Source organism: Caretta caretta, chromosome 6, assembly GCF_965140235.1.
Source record: "Caretta caretta isolate rCarCar2 chromosome 6, rCarCar1.hap1, whole genome shotgun sequence".
Taxonomy (NCBI): Eukaryota; Metazoa; Chordata; order Testudines; family Cheloniidae; genus Caretta; species Caretta caretta.
Genome location: NC_134211.1, coordinates 120042457 through 120060370, shown reverse-complemented (window position 1 = coordinate 120060370; position 17914 = coordinate 120042457). Strand labels below are relative to the sequence as shown.

The 17914-nt window shown below is 45.8% G+C and overlaps 1 protein-coding gene across 3 annotated transcripts in view; it reads left to right on the top strand.

The window, feature by feature from the left end:
• The window catches only part of DAAM1 (dishevelled associated activator of morphogenesis 1), a 187622-nt gene that overhangs the window by 118829 nt on the left and 50879 nt on the right, over nucleotides 1–17914 (top strand). For all 3 annotated transcript variants that reach the window (XM_075129958.1, XM_075129959.1, XM_048851996.2), the window contains exons 4-8: nucleotides 5539–5610; nucleotides 14255–14349; nucleotides 16346–16679; nucleotides 17455–17565; nucleotides 17660–17763. In XM_075129958.1, coding sequence (XP_074986059.1) covers nucleotides 5539–5610; nucleotides 14255–14349; nucleotides 16346–16679; nucleotides 17455–17565; nucleotides 17660–17763 — 716 coding nt within the window. The remainder of the gene's footprint in view (nucleotides 1–5538; nucleotides 5611–14254; nucleotides 14350–16345; nucleotides 16680–17454; nucleotides 17566–17659; nucleotides 17764–17914) is intronic.

Here is a 17914-nt window from a genome sequence, read left to right as displayed (position 1 = left end):
CAGCCTGGGGAGTTACCAGGCTGGAGCTCCCCAGCTCCTTTTGCCTTTCCCCAGCACTACTCTACCTCAGGTACCCTTCTCTCCCAGGCAGCCAGGTCCTTCTCTCTCCAGAGCTAGAGAGAGACTCCTCCAGCTCCTGGCCTCCAGCCCTCTTATAAGGGCCAGCTGGGCCCTGAGTGAGCTGGCCACAGCTGTGGCTGCTTCCCCAATCGGCCTAGCTTGGCTGCTCCCCTGCCTATTGGAGTGGGGCAGGTGCCCCACTACATTTGGCGTAAATATCAGTGACTTTAGAGCCATCCACACAGAAGCAGGCTCTGTAAAACATCAGAAGTTACTTGAGGTTCATTAGATTTTGCACCGGTCTCTTGGCATGACACTTTTTTTTTTGTTCTAACTTACTAAAAAATCTCCAGTCTGTTTATTCCCTAATGGGTGTAAAATGTCAGGGGGAGTTGACTCGGACATTGAATAAAACCCCCTGGTACTTGTGGGTGAGGGGGTAGGAAAACACCTAACTAAAGCAGACGATGGAGGGTCCACATAAGGTTTTCTCAGTCAGAAAGGTGGCTCTTTCTCGTAAACTTCCTGATGTCTACAGGAGCTGAGGCTTGCAGACAGGTTTATATCAATGGCAGGATTTCCCTAGGGTAGGGATTTAGTTAATGCAGCCACTGAATAGAAAAATCAACTTGACCTTGTTACCACCAAGCCAGCTCATCAGCACACATGGGAGGGGGTGGTGAGGGGAGACTCTCTGTGAGCATGTCCCTGTGGAGATCACTCACTCACAAACACACTACACAGTCCAGTTGGAGACTGGGGTTTATCTCCCCCACCCCAAAAGGAAAGGGCACAGGGCCTGCCTGCAAAGGTGTCAGATCCCAAAGCTCTGACTTCTAGTAGTGTCCTCTTCTTCCACCCCTTCAGCAGGTTCAGAGTCACACTCAACAGCGGCATGCCCTGGCTGTGCTTGTTCCTCAGTCCTTAGGTCACTGGAGAAGGAAATTCAGCCATGGGGGAACAATATATACCCCAGGCCCAGCCACTCTCCCCCAGTAAAGACACTCAAGCGGAAGGGGGCACAGATTTGTCAAAGTGGTTGAACTCTTCGTTTGCACCTCAGTCTTGGGGGCATGAGGGTGTCTGGGCTGTTTATTCAAAATCCATCTAGTTAAACGTCTTTAAACTTAAGCTGTAGAAGCTTGAGGCACTGGGAGTTGCCTGAGGGTTAATGATCGGGTGGGAAGACTTGATGGCCTGTGCAGAAATTTGCCAGGACACCTTTTATAGGAAGGGGCTGCTACAGTTCTGCACAGGAAGTGATTTTTATTATTGTGGGAGCATCTCTGGTCAATGGCCTTGAAAGTGCTGAGAACTAAATTGACTAGAAAACCAGGGCAAGTTCTGGAACTCATTGAAAGCACTCAGCCTGGAGGCTGAAGCTATTGCTTAAAGGATCAGAACTGCATTTGCTAGTGTATTGTTACCTGCTATTAAATTGCTTTGTGTACGTGAATGGAGGAACAACACATTTACTCTTGTCATTAGGGGCATCTTCTCATTGGGTGTCGACTCTGGAAAGTGTAGCCGGAGGAGCTAGCCTGAAAACCAAATTCCATTTCCAGCTGTGACTCTCTCATTGCAAGGAATGGGTTGGTCTTGAGTCTTTTCATCACTGAGATCAGCTGGAGAGCTGATGCTAATGGTCCTTGGATGTAATCATTGGTGGGGCTGGAGAAGTTGGCTGCTGGAGGCAAAGCCTTTTTGGTGGAGAACTCGAGTTTAGAATTTGCCCTCCTCATGGATCTGACCATTTTTGTTTTAATACTGAAATGCTGCTATGTGCCTTGTGGGATTTGTAGTTTGGATGCTTTGTGCTCCCTTTCTTTCAATGGGATGGGATCCCCAGTGGGACTACATCTCCCATGATGAACAGTCTTCCCTCACTGACCTGAGACTGTGGTGTTGCTTTTTGACTTCTCCCAAAAAATTTTGAGTTTTCAGAGGAGAGGGTGGGATGCAGAAATGTTCCAACCAGCTCTAATCAGAACCCTGAAATCGGTGAGGGAGCAAAGAGATTCCTATGTGAGAACAACCCGAGATGTCCTGATGCTGCCAGTCCTTTTAAAGACTTGTTGGATGATCTCTTGAGAAGCTGAAACCTCCCTCCTCCCCTTGACTTCAGTGTGAATCGAGGGTGCTCAGCACCTCGGAGAAAATGAGGTCATTGTTTCATAGCAAGTATGTCTGACTTATCACTAACAAAATAGGAACAACAATTGTTCTGAAGAGGCTGCTGCTACCTTAGCTGTGCCAGGCCCAACAGTTCAGGGGCTTTTAAGCCAGTAGGGTCAGATCTGGAGTGTTTGTGCTGGTTATTGACATGCTATGTTGTTGGCATTAGGGAATTCCATCAGAACCAGGGTGTTGACCGAGATGGCGAAATGTATCTGATGCAGATGTTACTTATTAACACTTGGGGAAAAGTTAGGGAGTTTCTTAATAAATGCTAAAGTCCATGGAGCAGAGAAGCCAATTTTGTTTTTCATGTTCTAAAACATATATGCTCTAGCTCAAACAAAGTTATGGGCTTGAAACAAGAATAACTGGGTGAAATTATATGGCCTGTGTATTATACAGAAGGTCCAACTAGATGATCACAATCTTGCCTTAAACTCAATCAACCTATGAATGCAAACTTCAGTTTTCTCTTACTTTTCAAAGCAGAAGATAAACTACAAGTCTTAGTACTTTTTCTTTAAAAAAAAAAAAAAAATGTGACTTTTGTCTTTGTCTTTAGTTGTAACCTTGTGGAGAGGGGAGGTGGGGGTTATACACAGTGTAATTGTTTTTCTGTGGATTCTAATACTGATTCTTGGCAGCGAGCCATTAGCGCAAGCTAACGGTTTTCTCTGGGACTGACCTAATTTTACTGTTGTATCACTTGGTAATATACGCTGCTGGTGTGAGACAGCTGGTGCTCCCTTCCCTCCACCGGGGCGCTGGGGAACTGACCGTGAATTCACCAGCCTTGTAAGTGAGGGAAACAGGTTCATTTGCAGACTTGGCTCTCTTACAAGGTAATCTGGTGTTTCTGATGCACCAGCAGCAGACTCGTTGTGTGCTGGATATTTCTACAGGGAAACTTGCAATTAAAGCTTGCATCAACCTGCTCATGTCAAGGGTCACTTGAACTGGAAAGAACTTTTTCTTCATGTCTCTGTGTGATCCTAGACACTAACTCTTGGACAAATAATCTCTGTGCCATCCCTGCCTTCACTCCTCCATCCTCCCCAAAAAACCTCACTCCAAACAATGTTGACAATATGACTGCCTGGCATTTCTGTTATCAGTGCAATTCTCAAGGCTAGAATTAAAGCTGAATCAGGATTTCTGTTACAAATCCTTATATTTCTTAGGTCTAAATAGCTCAGCTAGGAAAAAAGGTTTGATTGTGAGGGGGAGAGGGATTAATGTAGCATCCAGATTTAAGCCTTGGAGTGTAAAAATAGTCATTTTGTCCCTTTAAATCTGGCTGGCTATGTGGGAAACCGCCTACAGAATTGAACAGTAGTTCTGTCTGTGGCAGGGGAAACAAAGTGTTTCTGAAGCCAGCCCCAAACTAAAATGTTATCGTTGCAGTCCTACATCAGTGAGCAAACCACCCTGGTATTTGCAAGGATGGATGTGTGTGGGCTGGGGGAGGGTCTTGTTGTAGGACGGTATGGGTCTTTGTCCTCCTCTAGTGGCAGGCCCACATAAGAGGATAACAAATATATTGCACATGCCAGCTACAAGGGCTAGTGTTTTAGCACAAGTGCTAGAGGCTCGTGCTTTGAATGTGAGAGGTCTTGGGTTCAAATCCCTTCCGGCAGCCAAAGCGGGGTTCGTTACCTGGGGATTGGCCTTGTGTGTTGTTGTAACTGGGTGTACCAGGATGAGTCAACAAAACTTTAGAAAGCTACAGCTTGAATTGCTTTTGTAATTCCGAGCCACAGGCTAACGCAAGCAAAACATGGGTTTTTGTGTTCGGAACATTGCTGTAACTATTCCCAGGAGTGTACAGGAATATGTGCACTGTCTAGCCTTGTGTCGGTCAGTCAGCATAACCCTGTTGCTATAAGGGACTGGTGCCATGGAATCTGGTGTGTTGCAAATATTGTGATGTTAGATGGTTGTTCTAGTCCCTATGTCCCTGTGTCCCTATGGCTGCACTTCAGGTGTGCATGTCTCTCGAGCCCTTGATCTGAGGTTTTTCGTTAGCAGTGTCTGTTCGACTTGTGCGTGCGCCCTATGCCTCCTCATGCCGTATAACTTTCTATAACCAAAGACCATCCAGATTGTTGCTTTGAGAATCAAGAGTGAACTTTCAGATGTGTGAAGAGCGTTTTGCAGGTCTCGAAAGAGCAAACAAATCTGGAAGTGTCTGTCATTGAGAAACTGTTAGCATGAGAGCATGTTCCTGAACCCGTAAACAGCTTTATTTCCTGTCTCGTATGCTTCCTTGCTATGCCATGTCACCAGTGTAAATTTGATCTCTTCCAAGTGACTCATGTACAAGGACACAGGAGAGCCTGAAAAGCTATCTGGTGTATTCCACCCAGCAGCGTGTCGTAATCTCCAGCCAAGAGAGCTGGACTCTAAATCATGCAGCATAGCTCAATGGTTTTCAGCCCCTGGAGAATGAATCCAAAGGCAGGAGTCAGCAGTTGTTTAAATTAGGAATGTTATGAGCCTTTTTCTATACACTCATTACTTCCAGCTAAGCCGGGAGTACCCCATACACCATCCTCCACTCCAGGGGGCTAAGGGGCCTGCAGCACCTCTGAGGATTACCACTGGCAACTGATGGAGTATGGGACAGTGGTGTAGAAAAAAGTCGAAAGCCCTTGAAAGAGTGTAGTTTGAGTGGTCATTACCTCTAACATCTGTGGAGAAATCATAACCCCCCAGGTAGAGAGTCTTGTATCTATAGTGAAGTGTCTAATGGCCCATTTTGAGTTTTGGTAAATGATGGCTACTTCCTAAAAGAGTGAAATATGGTTTATATCCAGTTTATTTACTCTGGGTCAGTTGTAGCAAACTACATCAAAAGCAGCCTCACTGCATTCAGCAAAGCTACGCAGTCAAAAACTTTCAACAGAAGAAATTTTAAAGTTCCAGTACTGAGAGATCTGGGTTAAGTTGTTCTCTAAGGACCTTGGAACCAGAAGATTGCCACAGTTAAATCGGGAAGCGTTTAGTTAAAAGCAGACATTGTAACCCTGATTGCATGTAAAGACCTTGTCCCATAGAGCTTTGGGGTTAAAAAGACCAAATAATATACCTAGATCAGAATGCTTGGGATGGTGGGCTCAGAATGTAGGAAATCTCATTGACTTTAAAGCCAGAAAGGACCATCATGATCATCTAGTCTGCTCTAAATCAAACTTAAACTGGTATAATGGAATTATTGTGTGCCGTGTGTTCAGTCTTCATAAAAGAATGTAAAAGGAAAGTAACCCTTATTTCTCCTGATGAGTTTCTTTTTGTTTTCAGGACCAGGAAGAAAATAAAGGAGCCACTAGCTGGCCTGAGTTTTACATTGATCAGCTAAATTCAATGGCTGCTGTAAGTAGTTTTACAACTGTTTTTCTGGCATATGTAGAATAAACAAAAGTGTTCTTTAGCAATGTAGTTATTCTGTAATCAACTGTTACAGTTCAGAATATTACAGTCCTCAAATCCGTGCTAAATTCTGCCTCCTTTCCCTCTCAATACACTTACTGTCTCCCAGTGTGCGTTTTACATAAGGTGTATGTATGCGCGCACACAGGGTAAGCAGCTGAAATGTCATGGCAGGATGCGTAACATGCAGTTTGGCTTGCGTTCACCCTTATGTCAGAAATGTAAGGCTGGAAGGGACCCCAAGATGTCATATCCTGCCCCCGGCGCTAAGGCAGGACCAAGTAAACTTACACCATCCCTGACAGGTGTTTGTCCAACCTGTCCTTCTAAACCTCCAACGATGAGAATTCCACAGCCTCCCTTGGAAGCTTATTCCAGAGTTTAGCTACCCGTTATAGTTAGATTTTCCTCAGATCTCATCTAAATCTCCTGTGCTGCATATTAAGCCCATTACTACTTACTGTATGGTCAGTGGACACGGAGAATAATTGATCACCAACCTCTTTATAACAGCCCTTAACTTATTTGAAGACTTATCAGGTCTCTCCTCAGTCGTCTTTTCTCACAACTAAACATGCCCAGTTGTGTTTTTTTAACCTTTTCGTCATAAATCAGGTTTTCTAAACCTTATATCATTTTTGTTGCTCTCCTCTGGTCTCTCTCCAGTGTGTCCACATTTTTCCTAACATTTAGCACCCAGAAATGGACACAGTACTCCTGCTGAAACCTCACAATTGCCAAGTAGAGCGGAACAGTTAGCTCCCTTCTCTTACATACGACACTCCTGTTATTTCACCCCAGAATGATTTTAGCCTTTTTCACAACTGCCTCACGTTGTCTCCTATTCAGTTTGTGATCCACTCCAACCCTCAGATCCTTTTCAGCAGTACTACTGCATCGCCAGTTGTTCCCCTGTTGCAATTGCTGTCCTGTCAGGCCGAGCTGTGAGTCAGCTACAATAACTAGACTGAAGATGAAGGTGGATATTAGGAAAAACTTTTTCACTAGGAGTGTGGTGAAGCACTGGAATGTGTTACTTAGGGAGGTGGTGGAATCTCCTTCCTTTGAGGTTTTTAAGGTCAGGCTTGACAAAGCCCTGGCTGGGATGATTTAGTTGGGGATTGGCCCTGCTTTGAGCAGGGGGTTGGACTACATGACGACCTGAGGTCCCTTCAAACCCTGATATTCTATGATGCTATGAACAAGGCTGCTGTACAGTTCTGCTGCATTTTTCAAAGGAACATGAGTGAATTCTAGTGGGGGCTGGGTGCCAGCCTCCTTTATTTTCCTTTGAAAATTCCAGCCCCAGTGTCTCTTCAGTATCTACTATTTGCAACAAATCTGGATCCCTGCTAATCTTGTTACTGACCCCTCCTATGTTGGTTGGCCCTGACAGTCACACTGTGGGTTTCTTGATATGTGAATCTTGGAGACTATGGATGGAAACATTTTTCAAGGGCTATGGACTTTGCATTGTGATGCAACTAAGCATTCTATGCATACACCATAACTGCATCTTTCTGATGTGCGTGCAGGCAGGAGTGTGTTTCTGCATACAAAATGATTATTGTTACAGTCACTTTTCCCAGCCTTATGCAAGACACAAATACAGATATGGTCCTCGCCATGAGAACTTGCAAGCTGAAAGACACAGATCAAGCAAGAATGCTTTGGGAGACCGCAGTGCACTTGTTTTAATAGCTGCTTTTCAAACCACAGTTGCTTGGCATTTTAAAGTCTTTCCTTTTTTCCATCCATCTTCAAATATCAAAATCTTTCTTCAAGCACTGATTGCCACTATAAGTGGGTATGTAGTTAGACTATCCTGAGAGGCAACACTTAATTGCACGCGGCTCAGCAAATCACTTCACCTGAAGATTAGTATGAATGGTAGAAGCAAAGATCTTAATGAATTCAAAATGTTCAAGACGATTAGTAGTCAAGGGCCTGATTTGACACCCTTTGAAATCCTACATGTCTCAGTGTTGCAGCTCTTGCTGCATAATGACATTGAAAGCTCTAGGGCTTGTCTACACTTTCCGGAGGATTGATGCTGTGGCGATCGATGCATTGGTGGTCAATTTAGCGGCTCTAGTGAAGACCCGCTAAATCGACCACCGATCACTCTCCCGTCTCCCGAGAAGAGTAAGGGGAGTTGATGGGAGAGCGTTTCCCTATGATAAGTCAATCTAAGCTACAGTGATTTGAGTTACACTAGTCACGTAACTCAAATTGCGTAGCTTAGATCTACTTTTCCCTTTAGTGTAGACAGGGCCCTAGTTAACTTTACATTCAGACTGCCATTATAATCCTGGTGTTTTCTCATCCTCAAAAACTTTTTTTTTTTAAGCAGAAACTCCCCATATTTGGTGTCAGTTCAGAGGCAATATATTTTCTTCTGGGTCAGTTGCCTTTTAGTTACGGGAGTGTTGATAAGATCAGTCTCTGCTCCAGTAACTTGGAATGAATGAAAATCATCAGGCTTGCTATGTAGCCATGGGGCAGGCGCTCAGTACCACAGCATTAGAGCCTTAGCAATATCCTGGGTAGAGAGAGGCAAATGGAGAAGCATGGGGGAAGATAGGCTAGCCCAGATTGGGGGAAGCTGGAGAGGCAGGGAAACAGGTAGGCTGGAGAAGGTGAAGAGAAACTTGGGGTGTAGTTTGGGAAGGTCTTTGTGCATGTGCTCAGAGAAGGGGGAGAGCTGGCTGGGCTGGGAGTAGCCATGTGTAGGAGCTGAGTTTTTGTGATCAAAGCTTTTCTGCACTTCGGGAGCTCTGCAGTGCCTTTGATCTCCTGGCAGTGCGGCACATCGTTAAAGGGGCATAAGGGATGAACGTAGCTTTTTGCTTTTATTGGCATCTTGAAGCTCTGAACTTGTCTTTCCCTCTTTGGCTTCACCTGTACTCTGTTGTCCAGGCCATGAGGCAAGCCACCCAGGCAGCTTTCATGAAGAGCAGCTAGCTACCCTATGGTATCGTAGGCAAAGACGCATGTCCGAGACCGCTACAATGAGTGGGGGCCCAATTCTGCCACCCACACTCACCTCAAGTACTACTTCCCCGCGTGAGTAGCGCCCCTGATCCAAGGGGCAGCTCAGAGTGAAATGTTTACCTCCTGGAAGGATGGCAGAGCTGGATCTGTCGCGACTACAATGGAGGAAGTGTCTGTTGAAGCAACAGCCCATTCGGATGCCCCCAGCTGTCCAAGCAACTGCAATGGAGCAGTGCCACGTGTGTGTGCTGTGTATACAGAATGTTTGTTTCTAGTTACTGTAATGGCTCTAAGAGGAGGCCCTTGATCAAAGAGAAGAGACACAGTAGCTACACATACCCTGCTTTTTGGGCAGTCAGCGTCTTACCTAGTTACGCCGGCAGGCATTACTGTCTGGTAGAGGCAGCTGCAGTTAGCCATTGGCTATTTTTACAGGATGGACTAAGGGTGACGCTCGCTCCCATCTCCACCACAGTCCGGGTAATCAGGCTTGTGTGGGGAGCTCGGCAGGGAGCACAACCCTTCCCATCCCCCCAATGGATGGGAGTGGGGCTCGGCAGGGAGCAAAACCCTCCCCATCCCCACCATGGAGGGACAAGCCCTTCAGGGCTGTCTTGTGACCCCTCCATGGTCCCTGCACAGTCACAGGGTCTGAGCCCACTGGATCATTGTGAGTGCGAATCCTCCTCTAAAATGACCAACCACCATGCTGCAGCGTCCTCTTGTGCTCCCCTGCCCTTCTGTGCAGGGACAGTGGAAGACTGATGTGATTCCTGTGCAGGCTCCCTGGGCATCTGGGTTAATGTTCTCCTAAATGCTTAAAGAATTACAGTACTCCTAATCCTGCCCAGGCAGCATGGTGCATATCAATCTGTCTGCGGAAATGGAGATCCTCAGGGGTGTTTTGTTACAAGGTACTGCAATTGTTTTGTTCTGTATTTTTATTTCTGCCTCTTGGAAACCTGTGTCTCCAAGGACTGACCTACTGATTAGACCCTAAACTTTCATTTAGTTTCATCTAGCCCTGACAGTTGCAGAGCAAACATTCCAAGTGTGAATCAGCACTGGGTGGTCTGTATGAGTTTGCAGATAGGCAGCCTGAAACAATAGGTCTGAGTTGCACAAACTGCTCCATTCATCTCTATGGTGTGTTGACTCTGGAACCTAATGGTAACCCAGAGGACGGCATGTACTACTTCACTGCTGGTCATTCAACTAACATGTTGATCCATTGCTGTTGGATACAGTGGAGCAGATGCTGCTGTCGAGGCTTGCTGCGGTGGAGAAGTGAGAGGTCAAGTTAAATATGCATGTGCTCACATGGGGAAGAGGGGAAAAAGCTGTAACCCTTATGTACTGGTAAAAGTCTCCACTGCTTCCCTAAAGCTCCAGCTGTGCCCTGCCCTGTTGTCTAACATTCTGGCTTCTGCTTGGCACTTCAATAGCACAGCTATGCACTGTCAGTTCAAACACCTGTGGCACGCTGAAATGGGACAATGCACTGGCTGTATTAATCTTCCCAAAAGTCTGGAGTTTGGTGCTTTTTTCCCCCCGAAGTGAACCTGCTGCAGAATTCAGCATTGGCTCATCACATCAAAACTGGAAGCCTTTCCCAGGGCTAGAGCTTGCTGCAGAGCACACAGGGCCTTGAGTTGCAGCAGTATCTACTGACTATGTAACACACAAACTCCCTGCTGCATTGGCATTTCATCCCTTCCAGCTTCATGAGCATCCTACGAAATGTTGGAAAATAAGTCTTCATAATGGCTCAGTGTTGGTCCAGCTCTGCTTCTGTTGTTGTAATCATGGGATTTTTCCCATTGATTCGAATGGAAGCAGGGCAACAGCTGAGTACACCTACCTAGATCAGAGAGAGAGAGACCCCTCTCTGGATGGGCTTTCTTTATTTGATCACCTGAAAGCTATATTAAGGTGGTATCTCAGGTGTCCCTCTTGCTGGGTCTGAGGGAATCTTTGAGCCCTTTTTTTTGTGACAGCCTGGCTGACCAGTGGGAGGTTTCAGAGCTACTCAAAGTAGGCCAGGGTTGCTCATCAATATGTGACTCCTTTCCTTGTGTAAATGAGAATTCTGCAAGCCACCATCTCCCCTGAATGAAAAGCCCCTTCTCCCTTTGCTGAAAGGAACAAATACAGGCAGTTGCCTTTTGCTGCCAGTCGGAGACGCTCTATTCCTTTTGCCCGTGTGTTTGCAATTTTCCCATGGTTCGGTAAGCCTAGTGTGGCTAAAGCTCACATTGGTGTTCCTCAGATGTGGGCACTGGGTTATGGGATCATAAATGCCTCAACTATTCATTGTCCTAGTGTATATAAAACACTTCAGCTGTGCTGGAGGAGATTAAATGTACCCCACTGGATTTCAGTTGAATTTTACAGTGGATTGCTCTCATGGAGCGGTGACATCATCCATCAGACATTTCTGCAGGGCAGCTTCCTCCCTTGTAACACGGCGGTGACAGCTGTCCAATTGCATCACCAACCAGCAGGCAGCTTGAGCGGAAGCAATAACCATTTTAAAAAAACAAACAAAAAAAACCCCCTCCTCCTCAGGGTTTTTTTGTTCACCTTTGCTTGGAGTCTCACGGGTCTCCCTTTCCCTCTGTTTTGAAACAAAATCCAGGGGTCCAATGAGGGGGAAAGCCAATGAGTAATGTGCGGGACCAAGCTGATGCCTTTGTGGGTATCCCTGATCTATAAATCCATAATACTCGCCGTTAACAGTAATGTGCAAGAGAGAGACCGGCTAAATTTAACACACGTGTTTAAAACCCATTTTATGTGTGTTTAAATGCAGGCTCAGGCCTCTTATGTTCAAACTTGCATACTCCTTCCGGGTGTTACCCACTCGTGACTTTTATTGTGAGTCTTGTGATATTTCATGTCTGTCTTAATGCCCAGCTCCTGACTTTGTGTGACTTTTATGGGAGAAGCTCAGCTCTGATTGTAAAAAGGAAGAGAAAAGCTTGAAAATGGGAAGGAACTCTACAGGCTGAAAAACCAGATTGTGGGGCGCAAGGGGGGATGACATCCAGTGTTTGGTTTTAAAAAAAACAACCGCCTCATGATTTTGGGGGGCCTGACTCATCATATTTTTGGCTGGGTTTGGCAGTATTGTGGTCATCCACATTCCTGTCTGCCCACTAAAGCAGAAGGAGTTACTATTTTACAGAGAAAGATAAAGGAGGGGAGCCTCTTCTAGTGGTTAGAGCATAGGATCAGGAGTCAGGAGATTTGGCTTCTCTTTCTGGCTGTGGCCAATGTGCAAGTCATTTGGGCCCAAATCCTCAGAAGTATTTAGGCCCCTAGCTCCTGTTGAAACCCGTGTGAGTTGGGTGCCTTAATGCTTGAGGATCAGGGTCCTAGCCCCTCTCTACTTCAGTTTCCTTAGCTATTAAATGGGGGTGATCCCCCCCGAAGTCAGAGGCTTGCTGAGGGCCAAGGAATGAATATCTGGGAAGCGGTAAGGCCAGCTAGATGGCTGGAATCTGGCCAGCCTCTCTGGAAAGTCCGGACTACCTTCCCAGTCAGGGTTCCTTGCCTCAGTGGGACCAGCAGGATCTGTGACAGACAGAAAAACAGCAGCTGTTGAGTGGTTTATATGGAGTGAGCCCAGTTCCCGGTGGACCAGCATTCGCGTGCCCCCAGCCCCACCATGACGTGCACTGGTTGATTTGCCCCCTGGATGGCGACTTCAGCAGCGGCCAGGGCTTGAACCGGCTGTCAAGACTGAACTACTCGCTTGCCTATGCTGATTTAAGTAGCTTATCCAAGTCCATATTTGAGGCTCCCGGTCACCTGGGAAGCCTGCCGGTATCAATGCCTCTAGCTGTGCCTGCGCCCATCACAAGGTCACAACTGCTAAGCTTCACACAAGCAAAATTAAAGCTAAATAGTGTAAACATGTATGCAACCGGTGTATACACCTATCCACAGCATATAGTTAATCCAAGGTGGGCTATTTACAGCTGGCAGATTATTTCCATGAGTATTTAGTAAGGCTTTTCTTTTTTTGGACCCAACATGAATGTGGAGCACCTGAAATTAAGGGTGTGTCAGCTCCAGATATTTAAGGGACTTCCACTCAGACACCAACTCTGCTACAGAGTCCTGTGGTCCATTCAGATCTGCTGACAGGGTAGTGTAGAGTGATAGCCTTTATGCACTGCCCTCGCACTTACCCTGTGAAGGACTGGCTTGAATTTTTAATCTGGAGACAGCTGTGTTGTAAACGGAGTCCATTGAGTATGCAGCATAACATCCACCCCTTATCTCATGATCAAGGAACTGCAGCTGAAGCTCCGGTGGTGAAATGGATTGGCCTTTACCCATGAGCAGGAGAGGCAGAGCTCTCCAATGGGGAGGGAATGGGACTCTTCAGATCTGGGTCCAATTCCTGGTTCTGCCTCTAGCCTGCTGTGTGGCACTTCTCCTCTCTGGGCCTCTGCTGCCACTCCCGTCTTTAGTCTGGTCTGTTCAGCGTAAATCTGGACTTCATGCTGGAGGGGTCAATCCCAGCTGGAGAAGACGTAACCTGCGCTAGTTCAGATCAAGCTAGCATGCTAATGATAGACGCGTCGCTGCAGTGGTGTGAGCGGCAGGAGGGGTTAGCCGCCCAAGGACAGGCCTAGCAACTCAGGATCCTACTCAGGGCAGCTAGCCCCTCCTGCGGTTTGCACTGCCATGGCTATGCTTCTGTTTTCAGCACGCTCATTCAATCAGAGCTGGGTCAGGTATGTCTCCTCATGCTGGAAATTACACTTCCAGCTCCAAGTGCAGTCCTACCTTTAGATTAGACTTAGTCTATAAGGTCAGAAGGGACCATCACGATCATCTAGTCTGACCTCCTGCACGTTGCAGGCCACAGAACTTTATCCATCCACTTCTGGAATAGACCCCTAACCTCTATCTGTTACACTGAAGTCCTCAAATTATGATTTAAAGACTTCAAGTCACAGAGAATCCGCCATCTGCACTATTTAAACCTACAAGTGACCCGTGCCTCAACGGTGTGGCCTCTTTATAGCAAGGGCAGATTCTTACAATGTGCGTTGTACAAAGGGACTGCAATCTCAGTTGGGGCCTCAAGGTGCTACCATAATGCAAATTAGGAACTAGCTTTAGATATAAGATTCACTGCCTGTTATGTTAAATTGCCAAGTTTGGAATGAAGTTCTTCCTGGCTACTAAATAGAAAGAAAACCTGAGCTTTTCGGGGCAGGAGCTGTCTTTTTGTTCTGTGTCTGTAGCACACCTGGTACAATGAGGTCCTGGTCTGTGACTGGGACTCTTATTCCTACTGCAATACAAATAAATATTTCCTCCTAGAGTATTACTGTACACACAGTTTGACGATTACTAGGTACATCTGCTCAGTGACCTGTTCGATCGAAGTTACATATTACAACGAATGTTCGTTTTGCTATTGCAGTGGTTAGTCTCTAAGGTGCCACAAGCCCTCCTTTTCTTTTTGCGAATACAGACTAACGGCTGCTACTCTGAAACCTGTAATTATGTATTTACTCTGCTGACAGAGAGCCGAACCCTGTTGTATAAACCTGTCTTTCTCCATTTACAGAGAAAATCGCTGATAGCTTTGGAAAAAGAAGATGAGGAGGAGAGAAATAAAACAATAGAGAGTTTGAAGACGGCACTGAGGACAAAACCAATGAGGCAATTATTTTCTCTTTCCTTGCTTTGGTGCCACCGTTTTCCAACACAAGCAGCTGCAGTTAGTCCATCCTGTAAAAATACCGAATTGCAAAGGGTGATGCTCACTCTGATCTCCATCACAGCCCAACACAGGAATCTTAAAATAGAAAAGGAGGACTTGTGGCACCTTAGAGACTAACAAATTTATTTGAGCATAAGCTTTCGTGAGCTACAGCTCACTTCATCGGATGCATTCAGTGGAAAATACAGTGGGGAGATTTGTATACACAGAGAACATGAAACAATGGGTGTTACTGTACACACTGTAATAGCTCACCTTAAGTGATCACTCTCGTTACAGTGTGTATGGTAACACCCATTGTTTCATGTTCTCTGTGTATATAAATCTCCCCACTGTATTTTCCACTGAATGCATCCGATGAAGTGAGCTGTAGCTCACGAAAGCTTATGCTCAAATAAATTTGTTAGTCTCTAAGGTGCCACAAGTCCTCCTTTTTCTTTTTGCAAATACAGACTATCACGGGTGCTACTCTGAAACCTGTTAAAATAGAAATATCTGTTTATATTATTGATAGATGAGAGGCATAATCAGTGTTGAACAGGAGACTTGGAGCTGCGGAGTCCTGAACTGCAATCTCAGCTCAGACCTTAGCTACTTTGTGGGACTACCAGCTCTCCTTTAGTCTCCTCATCTGTAAGATGGGACATGATGATCTCTACTAGGACTGTGTGGGACCCAGAATTCCCATTTTGTAGGAAATTCTGTGCTTTTGAAATTTTGCTTTCACTCCAGATTGGAGTGGCACTCTGAAAATTCAAATTTCCCTTGAAAATTTGGGGAGAAAATTGTTTTGGGTCAATCAAAACCTTTTGATTTGGTTTTGACTCATTTTATATTTTGCTAAAATATAATAAAAACCCTGAAAGTTATTCTGAAAAAAAAAAAAATGAAATGCTTCATACTGATTTCCCCCCCTTTCTAAATGCAATTTTGCAGAAATCAACCCGTGCCCGCTAACACTTTAGATTTAATCAAATCAGTATTTTTCTGGCAGAAGACTGTTTTGTTGGAAAGTTTTCAACCAACTTCAATATCTACTTCATGGGGTGTCCCTTTGAGTATGAAAAGTGCTGCAAATGTGTGTGGCTCCATAAAGTATTTCCACTTCACATTTAAAAAACAGGTTGTGAAACAGAGCTGGATGCATCACCAAAGGGGACTATGGCATTAGGCATCCAACTCCCACTGAAATCCCAGGAGATTCATTTCCTTAGGTGCCTTTGAAAATCCCAGCCTCTGATTTGGGGCAAAACTTTTCAAAGGTGTCCAAGTGATTTAGGAGCCTAAATCCCCCATTGAAAGTCAATTGGATTTAGGGGCTTTAAACATCACTGAAAATGAGTGTTACTCTCAGGCCTCCTCATTCTCCAGGTGAAGCCAGTGGCAAAAGTATCAAATGACTTTCTCCTGAGGGCTTGCAGAGACTGCGAGCTGGTGTGAGGCAAGCTGGAGTGTAAATCTGCAGCGCCCTAATGTGCCAGGCACTCACTGGCCGTGTGGACCCTGCTACCACATGTTGAACATTCCCTGGTGCATTTTCATCTGCTCCGCTTTGAAACAGGAGCGGATCAAAGCGCACTCAGGCACTTTTAGTGTGCTATAACAGGATCCAAAGGGCCAGTTAGTGCACAACAAACTAGTGTGTGTTGTAGATTTACACCCCCCAGTTTGCCAGGCGCTAATTTGCCATCTAGACAAGCCCTCAGATTGTGATTAACCCTTTTACTGCTGGGCATCTGCCATTGTCTGTTACCATACACTGGAATCAACAGCATGCTCTTTGTGTGTTCATCCATTTAGCAGGTACCTTCTGCCAGGAGAGAATGCACCTGCCATACATGGCATCATTTGAGTGAGTTAACAAATGCAATACAGTCTAATGTGTAGATCAAGGGATTCTTTCCATTGGTTTTAATGTGATATTCTTCGTGACAGGTTTGTAACCAGATTTATCGACTTGGATGGCTTGACGTGTATTCTGAACTTTCTGAAAAGCATGGACTATGAGACCTCAGAGTCTCGAATACATACCTCTCTCATTGGGTGTATAAAAGCACTAATGAACAACTCTCAAGGACGGGCTCATGTCCTGGCCCATCCAGAGAGTATTAATGTAATTGCTCAGAGTCTGAGCACCGAGAACATAAAGACAAAGGTGGCAGTGCTGGAAATCATGGGCGCTGTGTGCCTGGTTCCTGGGGGCCACAAAAAGGTATTGGAGGCCATGCTGCACTACCAGAAATACGCCAGCGAAAGGACTCGCTTTCAGGTACGTGGTCTTCCGTTTTCTCTTCATGCTTCATAAACTCCTTTCCTCAGGTTTACACGGTGTTTGTGAGGGGAAAGATCATCTGCCCTGCCCTGCTCTGTTCCCCTTGTGCTATCCGATTGGAAATCGGATGCAAGCCCCTAGCTACTCAGAGACACCTCCTGCACCTCTTTCTCAGGGGGCACATGGAGAGTGGGCGAGGCCAGGGCACAACGCACTCTGGCCGTCTCCAGCCAGGGGATAGCCTTTTGGGGACCATCGCCACATAGTGCAAGTTAGAGTACCCCCTGAGCTGCTCTGGTATGAGCCAGGGCTGAGCAGAAAACCAGGGAATTGGAACTGGGGCTCTCCCCTGCATCTCCGTGTTTTACCTGGCAGAGGCCGGATGTAGTCTTGGAGCCTGAAAATCCCCGCTGTCCTGCAAGCTGAATTCCATTGAATAAGAGTTACTGGTTTATAAGGAAATAAAACAAACTAACTTGCTTTTGCAGAGCAACTGGAATCTTAAAGCTCCAGGACTATAACACCCCCGGAAGATATGATGTAACAATTTGACATTAGCAGTATATGTCAAGGCAGGGAATGTTAAGCAGCACTATACAGCTGTAGAAGTGTGTGTCTAGCCATTTAAACCCTGTAAATGGGTTACCATTATCAGAAGTGCATGGGGTTCATCAGGTTTCTGGGAGCCCACAAACAAGTCATTCAAATCTTCGTGGTTTGTTGTTTCTGCGGTGCATTTTTTCACCCTGTGGCATATCGGTCTGTTTGGCAGACGCTGATGAATGACTTGGATAAAAGCACGGGAAGGTATCGAGACGAAGTGAATTTAAAGACAGCCATCATGTCCTTCATTAACGCGGTCCTGAGCCAAGGGGCTGGAGTGGTAAGTTGTGTGTGGCTCTTTGGGGGGGCTCTTTCAAATAGAGTTTTAGTAGAGCTGCGTCCTGCAATGTTCACCCTTTGTCTTTTCTTTTCAGGAAAGTCTGGATTTCAGACTCCATCTTAGATATGAATTTCTAATGCTGGGAATTCAACCAGTCATTGATAAACTAAGGGAGCATGAAAATTCAACGTTAGACAGGTGAGGAAAACTATTCCATAACTTGCAGCTCATCTTCTGGATTCATCCTTTTCTTGGGGGCCAGCTTCCTCTTTTTAAGGACTCCCTCGCTGATGCTCAGAGTGACAGCCACATGTTTCTAGATTCTTTGGCTCTAAGCAGAATCCATGTA